At 35.6% G+C, this 22,292-nt stretch overlaps 1 protein-coding gene across 2 annotated transcripts in view; it reads left to right on the top strand.

Annotated features, from left to right (window-relative positions):
- The window catches only part of CHL1 (cell adhesion molecule L1 like), a 197,984-nt gene that overhangs the window by 159,047 nt on the left and 16,645 nt on the right, over positions 1 to 22,292 (top strand). For both annotated transcript variants that reach the window (XM_021711985.1, XM_021711984.1), the window contains 7 exons: positions 86 to 197; positions 1,566 to 1,732; positions 5,104 to 5,269; positions 9,661 to 9,785; positions 13,542 to 13,643; positions 13,838 to 14,035; positions 16,077 to 16,147. In XM_021711985.1, the coding sequence (XP_021567660.1) occupies positions 86 to 197; positions 1,566 to 1,732; positions 5,104 to 5,269; positions 9,661 to 9,785; positions 13,542 to 13,643; positions 13,838 to 14,035; positions 16,077 to 16,147 (941 nt within the window). The remainder of the gene's footprint in view (positions 1 to 85; positions 198 to 1,565; positions 1,733 to 5,103; positions 5,270 to 9,660; positions 9,786 to 13,541; positions 13,644 to 13,837; positions 14,036 to 16,076; positions 16,148 to 22,292) is intronic.

The raw sequence follows: 22,292 nt of genomic DNA, 5'->3' as shown, positions 1-22,292 counted from the left end.
TCATATTGCTAGGACATAGAAAAATTAATTTGCATACATTTCTTACATGAAGGTTTAAAGCTGTATTTATGTTATTTTCAAATAGATGTTCGTCCACTAATACAAACTGAAGATGAAGAAGATTATGCTACAGTGGTTGGGTACAGTGCTTTCTTGCATTGCGAATTCTTTGCTTCACCCGAGGCAATAGTGTCCTGGTAAGCTGGTGTTCGGTTTTCTTAAGAGCATGTCAGTTGTAGATTTCTCTTTGTTTCTTCATCCATCATTTGACAGGCTATGTTGTATCCATATTGTACTCTATGCCTCGAAGAAATAAAGTAACAGGCTGAATTACCTCTTCTGAAAACATTGGCTAGGTTTCTAGAATTTTCTCAAATAGAGACCTATTTATGTTTATAAAGAAAAGCAAAAAATTGAAGTGATCACTAAGTCCATTTTAAAGGTAGAATTGTTTTTTTCACTATGGGGATACCTCAAGAACATATTTTACTTTATTTTTGTTGTTTTAGGATTATCTAAATAATTTTCTAATTCTTCATTTAATTCCAGACACATATGCTTCAGTCTTTTCTAATATTCACTTTTATTTTACTTCAGTATGTTAATTGGTGTCATAATTCAAGCCTGTTTTTCTATGGATCTAACATATAAGTTGCTTTGCTGAAAAAGCTTAGCTGAACCGTTCTTAAATAAGTTTGCTGTTATCCTGCAGCTCAGGGTGAAAGAAGTGAGCCTGGATTATACACTAAATAAAGAAAGGATCAGATCCTATCTTTATTTAAAACATTGTCATAAATATTTTGTTCATCATAGATTTTTTGCATTTATTTATTTTTTTTTAAATATGCCATTAAAATATTATTGTACTTGGTTACTGAGATGTTTGGCACCCCCTTAAATTTGGCATCTAATATAAGCTCCCAACCCACCTTCACAGCAGCCTAGTCCCTTCCCTGTAAAATTCTGAGTGAACAGCAGCCATAGATTGTCCTTTGAATTTTTTAGCTCTAGCAGTCACTTATTTTGAATTGTACAGGATAAATCAAACTATGGCAGCAAATGCTTGGAAAATGGATGAATGTAGGAAAAAATGACTCTGAGGTTGACAGGGTTTGTGTAATCCATGTCCACAGGACAGGCCAGACTTCCTGACTTATACTATTTCTGAATGACCAATGTTCTTCCAGGACAGCAGGGGGTTAGGAAGGTTCATTATCTCTTTCAATTACTTGTTTTCCCATTTAGTGCCCTGGAGCAATCATTAACTAAAGAGTTCACCATCAATAAGCCAGAAAGTATTTATTAAGTTCTGAGAACACAAGCAAAATGGTGCTGGAAGCTATGAGAAGAACAGCAGAAACATAGAGCTTGGACTTGGGTTTTTCTCTAGCCATAGTCTATTCGGGCAAATAAGATATGCATCTATGATCTATTCTGAGAAAAATATAAAACTCGTTTTCATAAGGTTTGCTGAGCTCCTGCCTGAATGACATTAGCAATTAGTATCAAAGAGAGTATACAATTCTGCCATACCTCGCACTGATGTATGCTTTCTATGTCCACAGGCAGAAGGTGGAGGAAGCAAAACCCCTGGAAGGCAGGCGGTACCATATCCATGAAAATGGCACATTACAGATCAACAGAACCACTGAAGAAGATGCTGGGTCTTACTCTTGTTGGGTAGAAAATGCCATAGGAAAAACTGCAGTCACAGCCAATTTGGATATTAGAAGTATTTTCATTTCTCTGTTACTTTGCATGAATTCTCACATGAGTTCAGTCTGTCTTCATTTTCCCAAGTGGAGTAATACGATTTAAGTTTGTGAACCTGTTAATGTTCTTTAGACCATTTTCAAAACTCCTAGATTTGTTTTAGCTAAAAGACTATCATCAGAATCACTGGGTACGCCAATGATATATGCACAGCTTTACACAATTTTAAGAGTAAGTTGGGTGTCCATTATGATGAGTAACTGACAATCTTTAAAAGTTAACTATTTTGCTGTATTACTGTAACTATATTTTATTTCAAAAGCCAACTCAAGGTAATGTTACCAGTAATAAAGTATTTGAGTCAAAAATTTTACACACTCATGAAAGTTCAGCTTTAAAAAGACTGAGGCATGACGGAATGAGGAGGACTTTGCTTTCTTTTTATTATCAGTTTTGTATTATTCTTTCTCACTTCCGGACAAGGTCCTGGGAGTTGTTAATAGTTTTCTGGGCTCCACCAATATTTTGATTTTACTTGAATCCCATATACAGGCATTCCCAAGATATTTTACGTTTAATATTGCTCAGAGAATTCTTAGGAAAACACAAAGATGAGAAAGTTCCTACAGGAATAGTAGGGAAGATTTGTGTTTCTTCTATCATATCTTGACCTGCTACTTAACCCTACCTAGATGAGAGGGCACATATTTGTTCCATCATCTGTTTTCACTGATCTCTTGACATTTCTTTCACTTTTTCTCTCCATATACACCCTTCATCTTCTCTTATTTCATTCCTTTTTTTCTTCTCTTCTGTCCTATATTCATGTGTTTTGTAGTATTTATATCTTTCTGTGTCCTTAGTTATCCAATGTGCCAATCCATGAACTTTATTTTTAAAGCATACAAAATATTTTCTTATAATGTTTACTATGTCTACTAATCTCTGATCTCTCCCTGCATTCCAAAGTGTCATGCACAATTTTCAAGATGCTCTTGTGACGTCAATGAAGATAATTATTTTTATACTTCAAAAAAGTAAACCTATATCAAGGTTAAGCAACTCAGCCAGTTTTAAAGAGAGAAAAGCCTGGAATCTAAATGAAACTTTGCATTCCTATTGCTTAATTAATGCTGGCCCAAAAGGACCCTCAAAACTGCTAGTGGTCAGACTAGTGGGCAAGTTCATGAACTTTTGTTATACTCTAGTGTCCATTTTATAGGTAAGAAATATATACAAATCATGTCAATGAAGGATTAAGGACAATTTTTGCATAGAAAGAGGAACTTGGAGAATGGAGTTGAATATGAAGCTGTGTAGTAAGGTGGTTGAAAGTATGAGAGCCGGGTTCTGTGGCTCAGCCTATAATCCCTCGCCTTTGAGAGGCTGAGGTGAGTGGATTGCCTGAGCCTGTGGGTTCGAGACCCACCTTGGCAGCGAGACCTCATCTCTACAATAAATCAAAAAATCAGCCGGGCATGGTAGCGCATGCCTGTTTCAGGCTACTTGGAAGGTTGAGGTGGAAGGATCACTGGAGCACAGCAGGTAGAGGCTGCGGTGGCCAGGAGCAGTCACTACACTCCAGTCTGGGCAACAGAGTGAGACTCCAACTCAAAAAAAAAAAAAAGAAGAAGAAAAAAAAAAGAAAGTATGAGCATTGATCTTAGCTAGATTTGGAATTAAATCCTAGTTCAGCCCCCTGCCAGTGAGAAAACTTTGGTCTCATCATTGAATTTCATTTTAGCCTTAAATTTTCTTCTCTGCAAGGTGGGAATATTAGTATTCATAGAGTTATAAAATGCTGCAATGAATGAGAACTTCTTAGCAGAGTCCTGGTAAATAAACCTATGCTTATTAAATTGTATCTATTATTATTAAATTGATTGCTAACTTTAAATTTAGAATTAGGAGTAGGTTATATAATAATTCACTAAAAATGAATTCAATTTTATAATGTGTTCAAGTTTTATGCCTTGGATACCAATCAATTTATTAGCACTTTTAGTTTGTGATCAGTTCTTTGAGAAATATGTAGATAGTAAATATTAGAGTAGAATTGTAGTGTCGGAGGGCAGTTCATGCAGTTTGGTCTCTGGGAGCTCCCTGAATGTCAAGTGCCTTAAATAGTAAGTATCGTATGTTTTGAAACAATCATAATGAAGCAAACATTTTTCAAGATAGCCATAGTACCAGTCTTAAACTTCATGTTGTTGATACTACCAACTTATTTTTATTTAAACTATAGTCAGTGTAACTCAATCAATAAGAAATTCAACAAATATCTATTGAGTGCACACTGTGTAGAGGTCCCCTTACAGGTTCTGGGGATACTGCTAAGTAACAAAAGCAGGAACAGGCCCTTTCTTCACAGGGCTTGCTTTCTTTCTATCTGTCTGTCTTTTTCTTTCTTTCTTTCTTTGTCTCACCCACGCTCATAGCCACCCCAGCTTTGACCTGCTGGGCTCCTGTGACCCTTCCTTCTCAGCCTTCCAAGTAGCCTGAACTATAAGCATATGCTACCACACCCGGCTAATTTTTGATTTATTGTAGACATGAAGTCTCGCTGAGTTGCCCTGGCTGGTCTCCAACACACGGGCTCAGGCAGTCCACTCGCCTTGGACTCTCAAAGTACTGGAATTACAGACTGAGCCACTGAGCCTGACTGGGGCTTACTTACTAATTTCCCACCTTCATGTTGCAGTTTGTCCATGCACCAGGTTACCAAATAATCAGTTTTATTAACACTTTTAGCTTTTAATCAATTCCTTGAGAAACATGCAAGTAGTAAATATTAGAGAAGAATCTTGGAGTTAGAGGTCAGCTCATGCAATCTGGTCTCCGAAGAGGTGCCAAGTGCCACATTTTAACCTTAAGTTTCTGAATTAATAACAAACATGCTAGTAGAAAATCAACTAACCCTTTCCTCCCCCCACCCCCCCACCTTTTTTTGCAGTGCTTTGATTACATATCTGGAAGTACTAGAAGACATTTACTCTAGTGGGATTCAAATAAAATTTGAATCAACTAGATTAGATGTAATAGAAATGGGATTAGAATATATCTCTAGAAGTAATGGGATTCAAATAAAATAATTCAACTTCTAGAGATATTTTCTTTTTTACCTTACACTTGGCTTACTCCCTTTGCCCAAGAGGAAGTGAGGGAAATTGCTAAACTATAATTGATACTTTTGTCTAAATTTCATTACATGCCCAGGCCTGGATGGAAACAAAATTGTAATGATATGTGATGCTAGTAAATTACAATAGGGCAAACATCAAATGAGGATTTGACTATTATGTTGACAATTTTGGTTGATTAAATTGCATGTGTTTAATAACAAAGTAAGTTGTGCTCTGTAGTTCTAACCAATATCTTTGGTGAAAACAGATGCTACGAAGCTTACAGTTCTTCCTAAGAATCCTCGTATCCCCAAATCACATATACTTGAATTACATTGCGAGAGCAATTGTGACTCACATTTGAAACATAGTTTAAAGTTATCCTGGAGTAAAGATGGAGGAGCCTTTGAAATTAATGGCACAGACGATGGCAGGTAGGTAAACGATTATGATATATCATGATATTTGCTTGAGATAAACACCTTGCATTTGAAAAAAAAGTTCTCAAAGTATACATACTGAATTAACATATAAAAACTAACAAATATATTTTAGTCAAGCCACTTCACTTTCCTATTACATGTTTATCTTCTTGATTTTGCCACTGACTTTTGTGAAACAGAAACCGCTCTAGATAACTGAGGCAAATGTGTTGCAGGGGCTTGGGTGCTTAAAACAAAACAAAAAATACTAGAAGAGCTAGGCATAGAAGGGACTGCATACTAATCTTTTGAGTTCTTGATCATGGCAGTACTGCAGGTGCAATCTATGCTTCTGGCAACTGCTACTGTCTTCATGGCCACGTCCCCCCATTGGTACTATTAATAAGTCCAGGCACTGCCCACTCATTTCTTTCAGTACTGCTACCTGCTCCCATTCCTGCAGGGAAGATGGTGCCCATATGCCTTCTATTCTCCAATCTCATATGTCTATCTCACTTGCAAAGCCTAAATCATATCTGGAATTCTTCCTGCTAGAAAGTATTGGCAATTTTTTTTTTGTCTTTCAATATCTATACAGAAAATACAGAAAAATACAGATGAGAGAATATAGAATAAAGTGTGAATGGATACTGAATAGCACTAGACAATATTAAGTACATCAAATAAAGAGAAAAAGATAAATATTTACTGAATGTGTACTCTCTGGGTTGAAAACATGGAAGGTCAGCTTTGCTTCCTTTTGCATTGTTACTAATTAAGGGTTAAAATGACCATCGTGGAGTCATATCTCACCTGCAGTTAGTTTTGTGATTCGTTGCTCTGAAAAAAGTAACCATGAGGGTCTTTAGATAGGACATGCACTCCTTGGATGAGTCAGCAGCAATGTCATGGTTAAGAGTGTGAATTCTGGAGCTCAGTAGCCCAGGTTCAAATTCTAGCTCTGTCACCTTAGACAAGTCTTTTAACATCCCTGTGCCTTAGTTTTACTTTCTATTACATAGTTGGATTTTAAAAAGTAAAAAGTTACCTTCATCACTGGGTCATTGTCACTTAACATACCAAATACTTAGAAAATACGAAGTACACAGTCCATTTGTGATATTATGTTTTGTTGGTACATAGCCCTGTTGGTACTATGACATACAAATTTAGGCTCTGACCCCAGAAACTGCAAACAGCCTCTTTGTGTGGCCCAGCTCTACAGTTTTTGTGGGATGTGAGACTGACACTCAAATAAATATCTGGCTGTCTGAGTGGACTGAACAAGTGACAGAAATGTTCTTCCAGCATTCCCTGAACAAGTGGTGGGGATTAGTAACCTTAGTTCAGAAGAAGCCCCAGGAGTGAGGAAGGCTGTTTCTGATGGCTGCCAAAGGCAGGCATGGAAATATAGCAAGGAGTGGTGATCACAGGTATCTGCTAAATTTCTAGAGAATATCAGTAAGCTTGGGCTCTCACTTCCTGCTGAGACAGCTTTTTCTTATCATTAGACTAGGAACCAGAAGCTTTTACCTAGAAAGAGGTAAAATTTCTCATCAAACGTACATAGCGAACAGTAAGAAGTAAAAATTCCTTCCTCTCTTCCCTCCTGTTCCCTTTCTTGTGCAGGGTATGGTAAGTGCTGGAAACTGCCACACTGGACTGTTATACTCACTGAGTACTTCATGTTATCTTAGTACTTCCCATGCATACTTTTCCTCATTAATCCTCGTGGCAACCCTAATAGGTAGGCTGAAATGACTCCAAGAAATGTTCTGTGGATTTCTACCCAGCAGGTGGCTATAGACAGCACACTATTGTTATGAAAAATAACACAGACAATAGCATTATTAAAATTTATACTGTGCTTAACAAAGATAACAGACAGTGTTATGACCATAGGCAAAGTGAGGGACCTTTCCCTGCAAGAGAGACTGCAGTGACGTGGGAGGGAGGGATATGCTATATATTGGTGAGGAGGAGGGCATGGGAGAAAGGGTATTGAGAACATAAGGGGAAATTTCTTTCTTGGCACCAAGGAAGAACTACTTCTGTCCCTTCAGAAATGGTGGCAAATGGATAAGGAGAGGAGGGGGAAAATGAAGATGCAAATATTATAAGGCAGTCACAGTGAAGAGTCTTCCTAGCAAATTAGAAACTAAGGTAATTTGTTCAATCAGAGAGGCAAGAGGAATGGGAGTTGGGGACATTAAAATATCAACCATGAGAAATGTGATTAGTGATAAGCCAGAAATGAATGAAATCAATTTGATTAATATTATTAGTAACAGTCTCTGAACACATACGATGTCAGGCTGTATACACTAATCACTTTATGTGCTTAATCTCATTTACTGTTCCTAAAGAGAAAGAAGATATTGTTATCCCCATTTTTTTAGATAAGGTGAATTAGGCTCAATGTTTTGTTCAAGACTGTACAACCAATAATGGATGGGACTGAGCCTCAAACACAGGCCTCCAAGGAGAGAATCCTGTTGTCATATTGCCTGAGGGAAACATGGCTATTACTCAGATAAAATGGAATAAGACAATAACAGAGGTTAATAGGGATTAGAGATTAGCAAACTGGCTGCTACAGACGAAGGAGATGGAAGGTTTTAGGATGATATGTTTTTCAGGTGATGTGATTAAGCAGGTAAAGACGGGGGGGGGGAAGAGACACAAAGATGTTAACATGAAGCTAAAGAAGAGGTTCTACAGAGTAGAAATGATAAAAATACTAAAGCAGAATTTAGTTGACTTGAGATGGGACATAATAGAGAGAAATAAAGCAATTATTTTCTTAGGCATTGAGAATTTGGAGCTATTTGTTACTGAAGCAAACATAGTATGTTCTTGCTGATGCAAGTAGTTATCAGATTTTGACATGTGACAGAATTACCTAGGCCTCATGTTCAAACACAATGGTCCTTGCCCTACCTCCAGTGTTCTGATTCATAGCTTGGACTGAGGCTGGGGCATGACATTTTTAATAAGCTTTTTATGTATGCCGTGACCACCAAATTTTGACAACTAAGTTACTTTACCTTGATTAATTTGTGACACCTAAAATACATTTGAGAGGTTGAAAAAAAAAGACCTAATGTAACAATGAGTTACCAAAAAGTTGATAACTTCCTTTCTGATCTAAAGCAGCCCATACCATGGGTATAAATCTTGGCAAGAAGATTTTAGCTTATGGATGAGTGGCTTTTGCAGGGCACAAAAGCCCTGTTTCAAGAAGTTATTAAAGTGTATTCCTTTACTTAAGAAAGTAAATATTTCTAAATTTGTCAGTGTATGCAACATTCAAATGGATTCATAACTAACAAAAACTGAGAAATTAATTTATGTCAAAGTTTTATCATGTCTAGAATTATAGTGAGGATTTTGTCTAACAATATCAAGTATTAACATGGCAAATCATTCAGTTATTGTATAAGAATATGAGGCTGGTTCTGTCTATAATCAAAAGGCAGAACCATATTTAATTTTACTGCAATTTGAAGTGTTTATCATTCAAAATTCTCAGCAACTTATGTAAATGTTACTTGAAAAATTTTCAGTTATGTGAGAATCTGCCTCTCTCCCCATAAGATGACACTATTTAAATTATTTTAATGAAATGGTAATTGCTGTGAATATATGTTAAATTTAATGGAACTTAAATACCTGAAAGTTATGTTGACAATACATAGGAACAAAGTAAAAGGCATAATTTATAAAGAAGCAATTTTTATGTAGTAAACCTAATTACAATTAATAAAAGAAAAGATTAAAAAAAAAAAATTAGTTGAAGGTAAACAAGTCCTAGACTGCCATCTACTGTTCAAATAGATCACATGGTTTAATTGTTATCCTGTCCTACTATGCCTTCTGCTTGGGAGGTGGAGGAGTGGTGAAAAGGGGAACTTGTAAAAAGTGGAGATTGTCAGACTCCATCTCAGCTATTCTGGTTTTGTGGAATGGGGGTGGGATTCAGGAACCTGCTTTTGTAAGAAGTGTATCTGTTGATCCTATGTAGGTGGTTCCCTAAATATACCTTAAGAATTATTCAAATATATTTTGGCTATTGTAATTTATGGAATTTTTAAAAACATGTTAGACAACACACAGTTTCATCACTGATCCATACATCACAGATGGCTGGTTGGATTTCATAATTTTTAAAACTGTGACCTATTTATGGCTATGTAGATATTTACGTATGCTTGAATTTGTCTTTCTTTCCAGGTTTCCACTGTGGCATCCTCTGATCAAATTTTCATTATGTGAAGTTGTTTTTTCACTCCTCCTCAAATCATGTCTGTGGGGAATAGAAAGGATTTTGAAAAGATTGTCTTTCTATTGTTGTCTGTTGTTTTTATCCTTATCATATACTCACTTTTTTTTGGTTTTGGTAGGATAATTATTGACGGAGCTAATTTGACCATATCAAATATCACTTTAGAGGATCAAGGTATTTACTCCTGTTCAGCTCAAACTGCTCTAGATAGTGTTGCAGATATAACTCAAGTAATTGTCCTTGGTAAGTGCAATAACGAGAAACTTCTGTTCATTTCCTCTCCATTGTTGATTAAATTCCATTGTTCCTAGACAATAATGCCAATGATTATTTGAGCCCCTGCACATACATTGCTAATTTGAATCATTCGTTTAAAAAGCAATCGTACTTTCAAATGCTTTCTCCTCTTCCCGTATAAAAGAAGTTAATTAATGCTTAATTTTCTTTCCCTACATGAGTAAGTTTGCCTTTCGCAGTGGGAGTTAAGCTATGCTATCAGTAGAAAGAAAAATAAAGCATGCTTGAGTTCCTAGTGGTCTTGAGCTACCCTTTCCTGGTGTGCAGAGAAATTAGGCTGAAGAATGGAGGTGAGCTGGACTGGAGGGATCTGGATGAAGGTTTAGAGGTGAATGCATGGAGGTCATGTTCTAAACTGGAGGCATGAACTGAATTCCCAGGGTTCCAGGAAGGGTGGGGAAGGACTTCTAGCATCCTGCAGAGGAATGCCTTTGTTTTTTTTTTGTTTTTTTTTAATGATAATGCTAATTAGAAAAGAGTGTGCACATTTCACTAGTGTAATCAATGCAATTACCCCTGAAATCACCAATGTTTAAAGCTCTTAAACCATCTGCTGGATGTTTTCCAATTTCCCTTCCAGAACCTCTCTCTACCAGTTCTTTGACATAGAAAGATCGCCTGTAAAAAAATCACAAACCACTTGAGCACTGGCTTTCATTTGGTTCAGACAATGAGAAGGCCCGGTGTAGAGGATTGTTGATTCTCTTTACTCCCTCCCTGCGGACTGGTTGTCTCCCACTGCCAAAGTCATAGCTTCTTCAGACAGGCTTTCTCCACACAATTCCTTCTGATGGGGTTTTACTAACTATTCTCCCACCACCAGGATTTCAAGTCCCCCCCATACCCAACCCACTGAGCATCCTGCTCACATCTTTTCTTTTTGTTTTGTTTTTTAGTTGGAGTCTCACTATTGCCCAGACTGGTGTGCAGGGTCATGAATCATGGCTAACCACCGCCTTGACCTCCTGGGTTCAGGCAGCCCATCTGCCTCAGCCTTTTAAGTAGCTTGGATTACATGGAAATGACACATGACTGGTTTATTTTTGTTTGTTTGTTTTTGTAGAATTATCCTCCTATGTTGCCTAGGTTGGTCTCAAATGCCTGGGCTCAAGCAATCCTCCCACCTTGGCCTCCCAAAGTGCTGGGATTACAGGTGTGAGTCACTATGCCCAATCCAGTCCACATCCTTATAAGGAGTTTTTAAAAAAAGCTTTTTGAGAAATCCTAAATTGTGTGAGACATTATTTAATTTTCTGCTGGGACCCTGATAACTACACATATTTTTTTATAGTTATCATTTATTATGTTTTAGGGGGCACTATTTATTCTTTTCTTTAGTTTGCTGATGTTCCTTAAAAGTGTTTGGTTTTGTCTGAAGTCCTTTATAAAATATCTGGATTAATCACTGTTATTAGCAAGCCTTTGTATTTTTAGCACTCTGATTGCTGAAGTCCACAGGTGGGTTGCTAGCAAGGACTATACAATGAGAGGAGAAAAAAATCAGTCTCTTCTGAGGTAGACTGGTAAAAAAAAAAAGGGTAGATAGGCAGAATTTCTTCAATTATAGCAAATGCCACCGGGTTGCGTCCTTCCAAAACAACAACAACAACAACAACAAATTTTTCTCAGGTTGTAGAAGGTATGGTCTTTGCTCAGTAGAATTGATTCTACCTTTAGGCAAGATGTTTGACCATAGGTACTGAACCCTAGACTGAAGGGATTTGGATGAGGTCTAGATCTTCTGCAGGATTGTATAAACAGAAGTATTTAATCCTCTAGAAATTATTCCATTTGGTAATTTATCTGATAAAATACTTGAGCTTCAGATAAACTGGAATTCATCTCAGGCACGGTGAGTCTAGGGGTAAGTGTCAGGACCCACAGTCTCTGCCCCACGATTTTGTGCAATGACAGTCACCAAGGGGACTGGACACCCTCCTTCTTGTTGCTGTCTCGAATTCCTTAAAAAATTTTAAATGTCATTCTTGTGATTAGGCTGTCATTTTAAAGAATACTTTGATTAGTTTTACATAAATTGTGACTGAAATTCTATGTACTACTTATTGGAAGTAGTCTGCCAATTTTTTTAGAATAAAAATAATGTTTAAAGAATATTCTATGAGAGGGTTTGCACTTTTAAAGCTTATATTCTAAATTTTTAGACCACCCTCTGATTTACCAAAGCATATCAACTGAAAACAATAAATGATTATAGACACGTGTGGTTTCTAAAAGAATATTTTTTTCCTGGAAAACAATTTTTAAAAGCATATGTTTGACCTACATCAATAAAAATTAATTTCAAAAACCTTGAAATAAACATGCTTTGAGAATATAATTTTCAAAAGCCCTCTAGCTCCATATGATTCTCAGAGGAAAGATAATTTAATCTAAAATGCAACATATAACCTTAGTTATTTCAGGACTTCAAAAATTAGTGGAGTCTTAGTAAGTACTGAACAGAAATATAAGTTCTCTGATATCAGAGATTCTGAAGCTTGTTAAAGAAATAACTTTTTATTTAAGGCTTTAAAATTTGGACACAGTCACAAATCACTTTTGTTTTTTTTAGAAAAAAAAACATGAGTTGAAAACTATGCTTTTGCCAATGTACATTTTTTAACAATTGGAAGTATTCAACAGGAACAATAGCCGAAGCTTCCCACTCAGAGGGGAAAAAGCTCATAGAAAGTATACATTAAATAATACCTTCATTGTCTATGCAGAGAAAATATGTGTCTTTCCATACTTGAGAGAATTCAACCAAATTTTGAAAGTAAAATCTATTAGAGATAAGATTTATTTTTACTGTTGCTTTATTTTAAAAGTACCAGAAATTCTCATTTACTTTAGCACATTAAAATTTGTCCTCACCTGCTCAATTTTTCAGTTTCTGTCAGAACATTTATCAGTGCCCAATCTCCCTCTTCCAGTATGAACTGCCTTTCTACTCTTTTTCCAAACACCAGGTCAAAGAAGTATAAAAATTGATTTTATATTTGGGAATTAACTTGTATAAATTATCATTGAAACTCAGCACAGTTGCAGAAAAGAGTTCACGTTCTCTATTTTTCTATAACCAAAGGACCTAATTTTTATTGCTTTAATTTGATAATCCTATGCTTGATTGAAGTGATAATATATTTTGCACTTATTTAGTCACAAAATATTTATGTGCAAAGCATTGTGGGCAATGCAGAGATTAATAAACCATGGTCCCTACTCTCGAAAGTCCTTGTAGTCGTGCACATGAGATGAATCAGGCATACAAATAAGTATGCGCTGGAAGAAAGTAAGTGATCCACTTGCAGTACATAATGTTTCACAAACTTGAGTGTCCATAATCATTACCTAGGGAATCTGGTTGTAAATGCAGATTCCCAGGCCTACCTCCTTCTATAAGCCAGAGATCGAGCCTAGGAATCTTCATTATTACTCTTAAAAGAATTCTGATGCCCCCAGTCAGGGATGACCCTTTGAGAACTGTATTCTGAGAAGAGGAAGATCATTATGGTTGATTGAAGAATAGATGTGAAGGCAACTACATTTGCAATAGAACCTTGGGGCTGGTGAAATGTGAACTAAAAGTGAAGATATGGTCCCAAAGAGGAAGTGTGGCTGGCAATGTATCTGAGTGAGGGAATTAGGTAAGCAAAGACAATGACCTATATTTTCCTTACTTTTGTCTTTGTTATTAACTAGATGTTCCGGATCCACCAGAAAACCTTCATTTGTCTGAAAGACAGAACAGGAGTGTTCGACTGACCTGGGATGCTGGAGATAATCACAATAGCAATATTAGTGGTAGGCAGACTTGAGATAAAATTTTTGTTTTTACCCTATAGGCTCAAAATTAACACTGAAGTCATTTTGAAACCACTCTTAGTAGATTATCCTTCTTAAAATATTATTTTAAACTTTTAATATTGTATATAAATTTTGGTATAACTTAAACATACTCAATACATTTTTATTTTTTTCCATATTCCCACTACCAGAGTATATTGTTGAATTTGAAGGAAACAAAGAAGAACCTGGAAGGTGGGAGAAATTGACTAGAGTCCAAGGAAAGGCAAGAACAGTCATGTTACCTTTGGCTCCATATGTGAGATACCAGTTCAGAGTCATAGCTGTGAACGAAGTAGGGAGAAGTCAACCTAGCCAGCCATCAGAACATCATGAAACACCACCAGCAGGTATGCAGGTTACCACATAAAGTTTTTAACAAAATATTTGGGTTTGGTCTTATCTCTGAACATTTGAAGAACAAAAAAGTTTGATGGAATAATGTAGGATTTAAGTTTTCTCTAATAGTTTGAACAGTTCCATAAACTAACAACATACAAAATGTTGAGTACATCAGTCTCAGAAGCATTACATAAGATTTTGATAGAGAGCAGCAAATTAGGAGGGTGACATATAAGAAATCATTATTCTGAGTAATTTCTAATGGCTAAGTATCATGTTTAGATCAAATATAATCAAGTAAGTTCTAAATTAAAGTTCAATATGTAGGAAAGTCAAGGATTCAACTTTCTGAAATAAAACTTTTGACTCACTATAGACTGTTAAATTTTCAATGTGTCTAACATCATTCATTAACTTTTATGCCTTTAGTGAATTTTTAAATCTTTCATTATTTATCTAAATTCCTAAAATGCTTTTCTTTTCATCTCAAGAATGACAGTACTAAAAGTTTGTTACTGAATTGGTGTTGATCTTCAATGTGATCATCATAGCATATCTATTTTTTCCCTTGGGTGAGATAAATATGCTAGGATACAGTTCTCTTTTTGGACTGAGAAAAGCAAGTTGAGATAATAATTGAATCGCATACTTGTGTAATTTTGGGATATGTCAGACTTTGTTCTAAACTTTATATTTTGAATTGTAAATATGCGGCTTTATTAAATAAAAGTCGTAAAATTGTTTAAAAAATTACTACTTCTAATAAAATAAATCCATCTGAAAATATTTATAGCTACATTACTACTCTTTTCTATTTGATATTTCTAAAATGTGGCTGTTGATATTATTTATTCCCTGAGAAGCAAATATTCACAACCTAAATTTCTAATGACAATTCTAATAAAAAAAAGTAAACAATAGATACCTGGTCCATTACCAGGGGGAGTGAGGGCCATCTAGAAGCCCAAACCTTACTTGCATGCAGTCTACTTAGTAAATCCGTGCTTCTATTCCACAACTCTATAATAAATAAGTATTTTTTAAACATATTTTTTTTAAGTTGTCGGGTACAGTTAAGGGCTAGTTATACAAATATGCATCGTTCAGACACCCTTGTTAATAAGTATTTTTTTTAAGTAAAGCAAATTTAAAATGAAAACACACATCTAAGAAGCATGTTTAAAATTTTTAAAAGCAGGTTTCAAATTAAGACATATACGGGGGAGATCCCCCCAAACTGGAATTTTTAATTAAAAAATGTATATTTATTCTTACTGTTTGTTCAGTCACCTTCCAAGTACTCTGATGCAATACACCTATGGAGATGCTGTCTCCACTGCTCAAACGGCTTTTGAACTCACCAGTTTCGATGAGTTTAGTGCTTCTGCTTTTTATTATTATTATTATCATCATCATCTCTTCCATATCAGTAAAGTGTTTCCTTTTGAGGACATTGTTCATCCAGGGAAACAAAAGAAAAAGTAACTTGGGATGAGATAGGACGAATAGGGAGGGTGGGGCACAGGAGTCATGCCCTTCTGGGTCAAAAACTGCTGACCACTCAGTGCAGTGTGGGCAGCTGTGCTCATAAATTACCCATCATGAAATGGTCAAATGCCTAGAAAGAATCTCCAAAAAAAAATTCACTGAAGTCACACGCAGCCTGTCACAATAATGCTAGTTGGTTCACTGATGCAGATGCGTTCCTAGAACACTTACCTAGCAGGGGAAGCCTGTATCACAAGAGACTCATCCTCTAAAAAAATAATTCCAGTTTTGTTTTTTTCTTCTTTTGGTCCCCCCTCTTATAGTAAATCATTTGCTCTCCATTGCATAAGAATTATACCACTCCAAAGAACACAATTTTACTCCTTTAAATAAAATGTATATTTAAAAGCTACCTTAAATCATTTTGTGAACTGGACCAGATATAAATTAAGTATAAATAAATTTATGTAAATATTTGTTTTTTTCTGGTGTGGGGTGGGATGATATGATTTACTTATTGGCCAGATGGGAAAAATGATATCAATGTTCATAATTTTTCAGCTCCAGACAGGAATCCACAAAACATAAAGGTTCAAGCTTCTCAACCCAAGGAAATGATTATAAAATGGGAGGTGAGTGTTCTTTAATGCATTATATATTCTTTGTGCTCTTTTTTCTTTTCTCATAGGTCTGCTTGCAGAGTACAATGTTAGCACATTATTATTTTAGAACAAAAAGATAAGATTTGTGGATGAAATGAGCTTCTGAGTCATCATTGTATATTTTAAAGACCATTGTGATTAGAATGATACATTGTGAAATACAATTTAACACTGGAAAACAACTTAAGAAAGACTATATAGGTTGACTTAATTGTCATATATTACCAGAGTTTAAGATTCCTAATAGTTTTTAAATATCAATATTTTAGATTCCCTCTCGTTCAAAAAATACTGAAAGCCTTTAAAGTTAGTATATGGTCAACTAGATATTATGCATATCAGAAAGATGACTCCCAAAGAATAACCACTACTTATTAAGCACCATTAGGCATTTTGTATACTTCTTTCTGAGATTAATCTTGTCAAGAAAGCATAATGAACACCTTTTTCCAGTCACAGATATGACAACCATAATGATGAGTATCTTACCCAACACAGCACAGCTAGAAATTATCAAAACTAGGACTTAAATATGAATATCTATGGATTTCAAATCTCACGTTTTTCCCTTTTATATATCTCTGTTAAATGTTACTATATAAACCTCAAATTCTTTGAATTTGGTATAAAAATTTATATCTGCACAGATAAGTTTAATTATCCTAGAGTCATTTCAAAGTTTCTTCTGTAACAGTGGGGAACTTTATTTTCTCTCTACTACTTGAACATATTTCATGAAAAATTATATTGGCTTACATGAAAGTAAGTTATCATTCAGCCATTCTGATTAATGATAGGTTTCCAACAGAGAATTCCTCAAATATTTCGCAAACACAGAACATCTTAAAATGTATACTGCAATATACTTATTTCCACATTTATAATTCCAGGTGTGATTCTTGGAAAAATTTAAAAAATATATTCACTTTGGCTTGTGTTTTTTTCCTCATATATTGATCTTTGTACTCATTACATAATCACATGGCTCAGATCTGCAAAATAGTTAGTCAATGCTTTTTAAAATCAACATTAATCCTTTATTTCTATTTCATGAAACTAACATATGAATTTAAGCTGAAGGAAATCTGAAAAAATTTGGAAATACAAAGAAACTAAATATATCCAAGAATATTATTCCTTTCCTTGAATTTGTGACCATAAATAGTTACTACCACATTGTCTTAATAATTACTTAATTTACAGTCTAAAATTATGTTATCCTTTTTATTCTTTTAGAGTATATCTGTGTTATCCTCCTTTAAGTCCCACAGAAATTTTTAAAAGGTAGATGTAATATAACTGATTAGCTATTGATAAATACTATGCAATTTGCAGGTCAGTTCCTCAGAGAAGCTCACCATGTTTCAGTAATGTTAGCTCATTTATCCTCACCATTCCTTTGGGAGAGCTACAGTTGCTTGATAGTGTCAGCTTATATTACATACAGAGAAGTAAGGATTCCTAGGGTTTAATGACCTCACTCATGTGCTGAGTCATATTGAATAGAGAGCAGAAATCTTTAGTTTTCTTTACTGCTCCTCTTACCTACAAGTCACTCTTTTTTTCCCCAGAAGATACATCAGACTGGTTACTAATGCTCTCTTCTTGTAAGAATAGGACTACATCAAGAAAATGATTATATTGTCTTTGAGGAGCCAATGATATGTAATTTAGTAATTAATTGACTAGAGGAAGGAGTTAATCACAGGGATTTGGATCTAGATTGTCAGTTACATTTATAACATGTCCCATTATATTTTATATTATTTTGAAGCATCAGAGATCTAATAACTACTGGCACAGCCAGAGAAGTTGAAGAACATCCATTCATTGAGTATTGTTTTTTATGGGTATCTTATAAAAAGAAGTTAGATGCCAGATATTTCGCAAGTTGACAAGTACATAGTACCATTAATGAATTTTTCAGGGACTACATCACAAAATAACTATTTTCTACAAGATAATGATTAGGGAGACACAACTTGTTAAAAAAAAAAAGTAGATCTTTCACAAAAGGATTAAGACACAGATAAGCATGAGCAACAGTCTAGACATTCCTAATCTATGCTTGTTTTATACTTTTCATCTAGCATTAAACAGGATTCAATTAAAATTAACATATTTTTGTTAGCATTACCTTCACTTTTTATATATTAGGTAGATCATGATTCATTCATGTATTTTAAGTGTTAAAACATTATAATAATGTTCTATGACTCAAAACACAAAAAGAGCTTATTGTAAATTAGTAAGTTAAATACTTACATCAGGATAATTTTTGCTTGTTAGTTTCCATTGTTCTTAAGCATGTTAATATGGATCTTTATCTTATTTAGTAAAATAACAGATTTCTAATTTCAAAGACACCAAAAAACAGAACAAAGCAAAAAACCATAAACCCTACTCATGTTGGGAAGTATAAACTCACTCTGTGGCCCAGGCTGGGGTGCAGTGGCATGCTCATGGTCACTGCAGCCTCTACCTACTGGATTCAGGCTATCCTTCCACCTCAGTCTTCCAAGTAGCTGGAACTAAGGTGTGTGACCAGCTAATTTTTTGATTTATTGTAGAGACGGTTCTCACCATGTTGCCCAGGCTGATCTTCAACCCATGGGCTCAGGCAATCCTCACCTCCAACTCTCAAAGTGCTGGGATTAGAGGTGTGAGCCACAGCGCCGAGCTAGGAAGTAGGAACTTATAAAATTACTTGGTTATTTGATTGCAATCAAGCTAACTCCTAATGAATCTAGGTTTCATTGTTTCTATTGTAAGGGTAATAAGAAGATTCACCTGTTTGAAAGTGAAATTCAGTGGCATTAAATGAGATATTGTACAACATGGTGACTGTAGTTAATAACAATGTATTATATTCTGAAAAATAGCTGAGAATAGATTTTAAACTTTCTCACCACAAAATTGTGTTTTTAGCCATTCCACAATTTATATATATTTCAAAACAACATATTGCACATAATAAATATATTCAATTTATACAATTTGTATTTCTTAATTAAAAATAAACGTGTTCAGATATTTTAAAAAGTAAAATGGAATTAAGGCAGTATGACAGTCTGTCCATTTTCTTTTCTTCTGGCAAAAAAAGAAAAGATTTATTTAAAAAGAGATTACTTCCCACATGTGGCCATTTAGGGTGCAATCTGATGCTGCATAGAAGATGCGAAGAATTGTACAGAAGTTAGAATTTAAAATATAATTTATTTAAAAGTAAATTAGAGATAGAAAGGGAAGGGAGAGAAAAGATTCGCCTCCAATGGTGGGGGAGGGGGTCAAACCCAGGAAGTATGGTGACAGACATAGCTCAAAGAGCACATGGCCACACCAGAATCTAGCAAGGCAAGGCAGTGGCCCAATTCCTATCTATTTTCTTTCTTTCTTTTTTTTTTTTTAAGAAAGAAAAGTTTATTTAAAAGTGAATTAGAGAGAAGGGAGAAAGATTCACCTCCCCCAAGGTGGGGGCCCATCCATTTTCTATATCAGTAGTTATAACCTTGTTTGGTTTGTAGATCTCTTTGAAACTATGTTAGATATATAGGCTCTTTTTCTAGAAAAAGTATACACAAAAAGTTGTACCAACAATATCACTGGCTTCTCAGATCCTTTGAAGGACATGAGGGGGCTCCAACTGGAGATTCCTGGACCCTAAGTTAAGAACCCCTTTTCTAGAGACTCCTTCCTTATGGGCACCTTCATGAGGGATAAGGGGAGGAAAAGACTCGTGGTCTTCCTAACTGCCCTGCCCTTGTTCCTTCTTGTCTTTTATCTTTGTTGGGAACTTATTTGAGAATTATCTGAGGTTGTGTTGGCCATTGTCTAAAAGTCAAATACGAATTATCCCTGCTGTTTATTCAGGAACCCAGGTACCAAAGAGACTGGCAATATAGCTAAAAGATTTTTGTTAGAAGTGTTGCCGTTTATTTTAAAATTTGTCAGGGACCTTTATTAAATATAACTTTCTCTTAAAGCAAAACATGTGGAAAGTGAATAATATCATTTGCACACATTTATTGTCAGTAGAATCTGAAGGAAATTATAATTCTAGATTGCAATATGACACTAAAAGCTCAGGGCCTAATTCATTTGGACAATGCTGAAACCCCTAATGAATTTATTTCCATATCTTACCAAAACTATCTTGGAGTAAAACTTTTCAATAAATGCAAGTTTAAACAATAACTGTGAAAAATCTCAGAAAGTTTTTGTTTTGTTTTGATTTTTTTTCTCCTAGCTAATTTAAGTAGCCATTTTGGAATGAGAATACACTTGAAATTATTTTGCTGATATAGTACTACACTTTTTACTTAATTCCAACCAATGCCTCTCATAAGTATTTTAGTAAATTGGACTGAATCAAGAAGCATTCAAAATTCTGTAAGAACACTATAGATGACATTATTTAATCACCCACATACAGAAAAATTTCTGTTTATATGAGTGACCCTAGGACTAAAGTCACATTTTAAAATGTATTTTGTATAACTTATTTATTTATTTGAGTTGTAGTTTCACTCCGTTGCCCAGACTGGAGTGCAGTGGCCACTCCCGGCCACCACAGCCTCAACCCACTGGGCTCCGGCGATCCTTCCACCTCAGCCTTCTGAGTAGCCGGAATTACAGGCGCACGCTACCACGCCCGCTCATTTTCTTTTATTGTAGAGATGAGGTCACATTCCCATTTTTTTGAAATTAGACAGGTAGCTTAAATCACATTACTTTGAAAAAAAATATTAAAGTTTTGCTCAGCGCTCAGTTCAGTTAAAAACTGGAGTGGAAATAACTGATTTTCTGTACTGGAAAATATTTCCTCCACCAAATATTTCTTTACTTTTTTTTTTTTTTTTTTTTTGAAACTGTCTCACTCTGACAACCAGGCTGGAGTGCAGTAGCAGCCTAGTCACCGCACGGCTCACCATAGCCTTGACCTCTTGGGCTTAGGTGATCCTTCTTACTCAGTCTCTCAAATAGCTGGGACTACAGGTGGGCATCAACACACTCAGCTAATTTTTTCTACTTTTGGATGAAACAGAGTCTTGCTATTTGCCCAGGGTGGTCTTGAACTCCTGGGCTTAATCTTCCTGCATTGGTCTCCTAGAGTGCTGGAATTACAAATGTAAGCCACTTTGCACCCAGCTCCAAATATTTCTGTATAGCAAAATAAAGTATGTGAGGGAGGCATTTTCTCTTGGAGAAGCAGAAACAGAGTGGTTTAAAAGGTAAGAAATTATTTTATTTATTTTTATTTTTATTTTTTTAGAAAACAGGATTTATTGAGGACAGAAAAACTCCCACAGTAGGAGGGGACCTGAAGGGGTTGCCCAGGAAACTATTTTATTGTAGAGAGAAGGTACTGCTTCTAGGTACTAACGTATAAACATGTCCTCCAAAAATAAAGATTTACATAATCTCTCTCTTCTCATAGAAAAAAAATGGGTAGGGATGAATCAGGTGGAGGAAAGAGGTCTCCCTCAAAATATACAGAGGAATTCCATTCACAAGCAAATAAATCATGGCCATGTCCTTTTTATTTCTGCCAATCCTTTGAGAATGAAAAGTTGGAATGTAGTAGAAAATATAGGCAAAAGCTAAAACAGGCCAGGCTCAGTGGCTCAGCCTGTAATCCCTTGCCTTTGGGAGGCTGAGGTGAGTGGATTGCCTGAGCCCGCGGGTTCGAGACCCGCCTGGGCAGCGAGACCTCATCTCTACAATAAATCAAAAAATCAGTCGGGCGTGGTAGCACACGCCTGTAATTCCGGCTACTCGGAAGGCTGAGGCAGAAGGATCGCCGGAGCCCAGCAGGTCAAGGCTGTGGTGGCCAGGAGCGGCCACTGCACTCCAGTCTGGGCAACAGAGTGAGATTCCAACTCAAAAGAAAAAAAAAAAAAGCTAAAACATTCTGTGGAATTTATTTGTAAATTATCTCCTATATTAAAACTTAGACTTAACTACAAAAGTGTAATCCAAGCATCTAAAGTGTGAGGTGAAAGGTTAATTTTCAAACTTAAACATACATGATGGCAAAGTTTTTTACAACTATTTCTAAGTCAAAAAGGAGGATTTAGGATCTCCTGAGATACGACCCTTCTGTGATTGGGTTTCT

This window comes from Carlito syrichta, unplaced genomic scaffold, assembly GCF_000164805.1.
Source record: "Carlito syrichta isolate Samal-C Ts95f unplaced genomic scaffold, Tarsius_syrichta-2.0.1 Scaffold302985, whole genome shotgun sequence".
Taxonomy (NCBI): domain Eukaryota; kingdom Metazoa; phylum Chordata; class Mammalia; order Primates; family Tarsiidae; genus Carlito; species Carlito syrichta.
The sequence above is the reverse complement of the archived record's forward strand: the minus strand, read 5'-3'. Positions and strand labels throughout refer to the sequence as shown.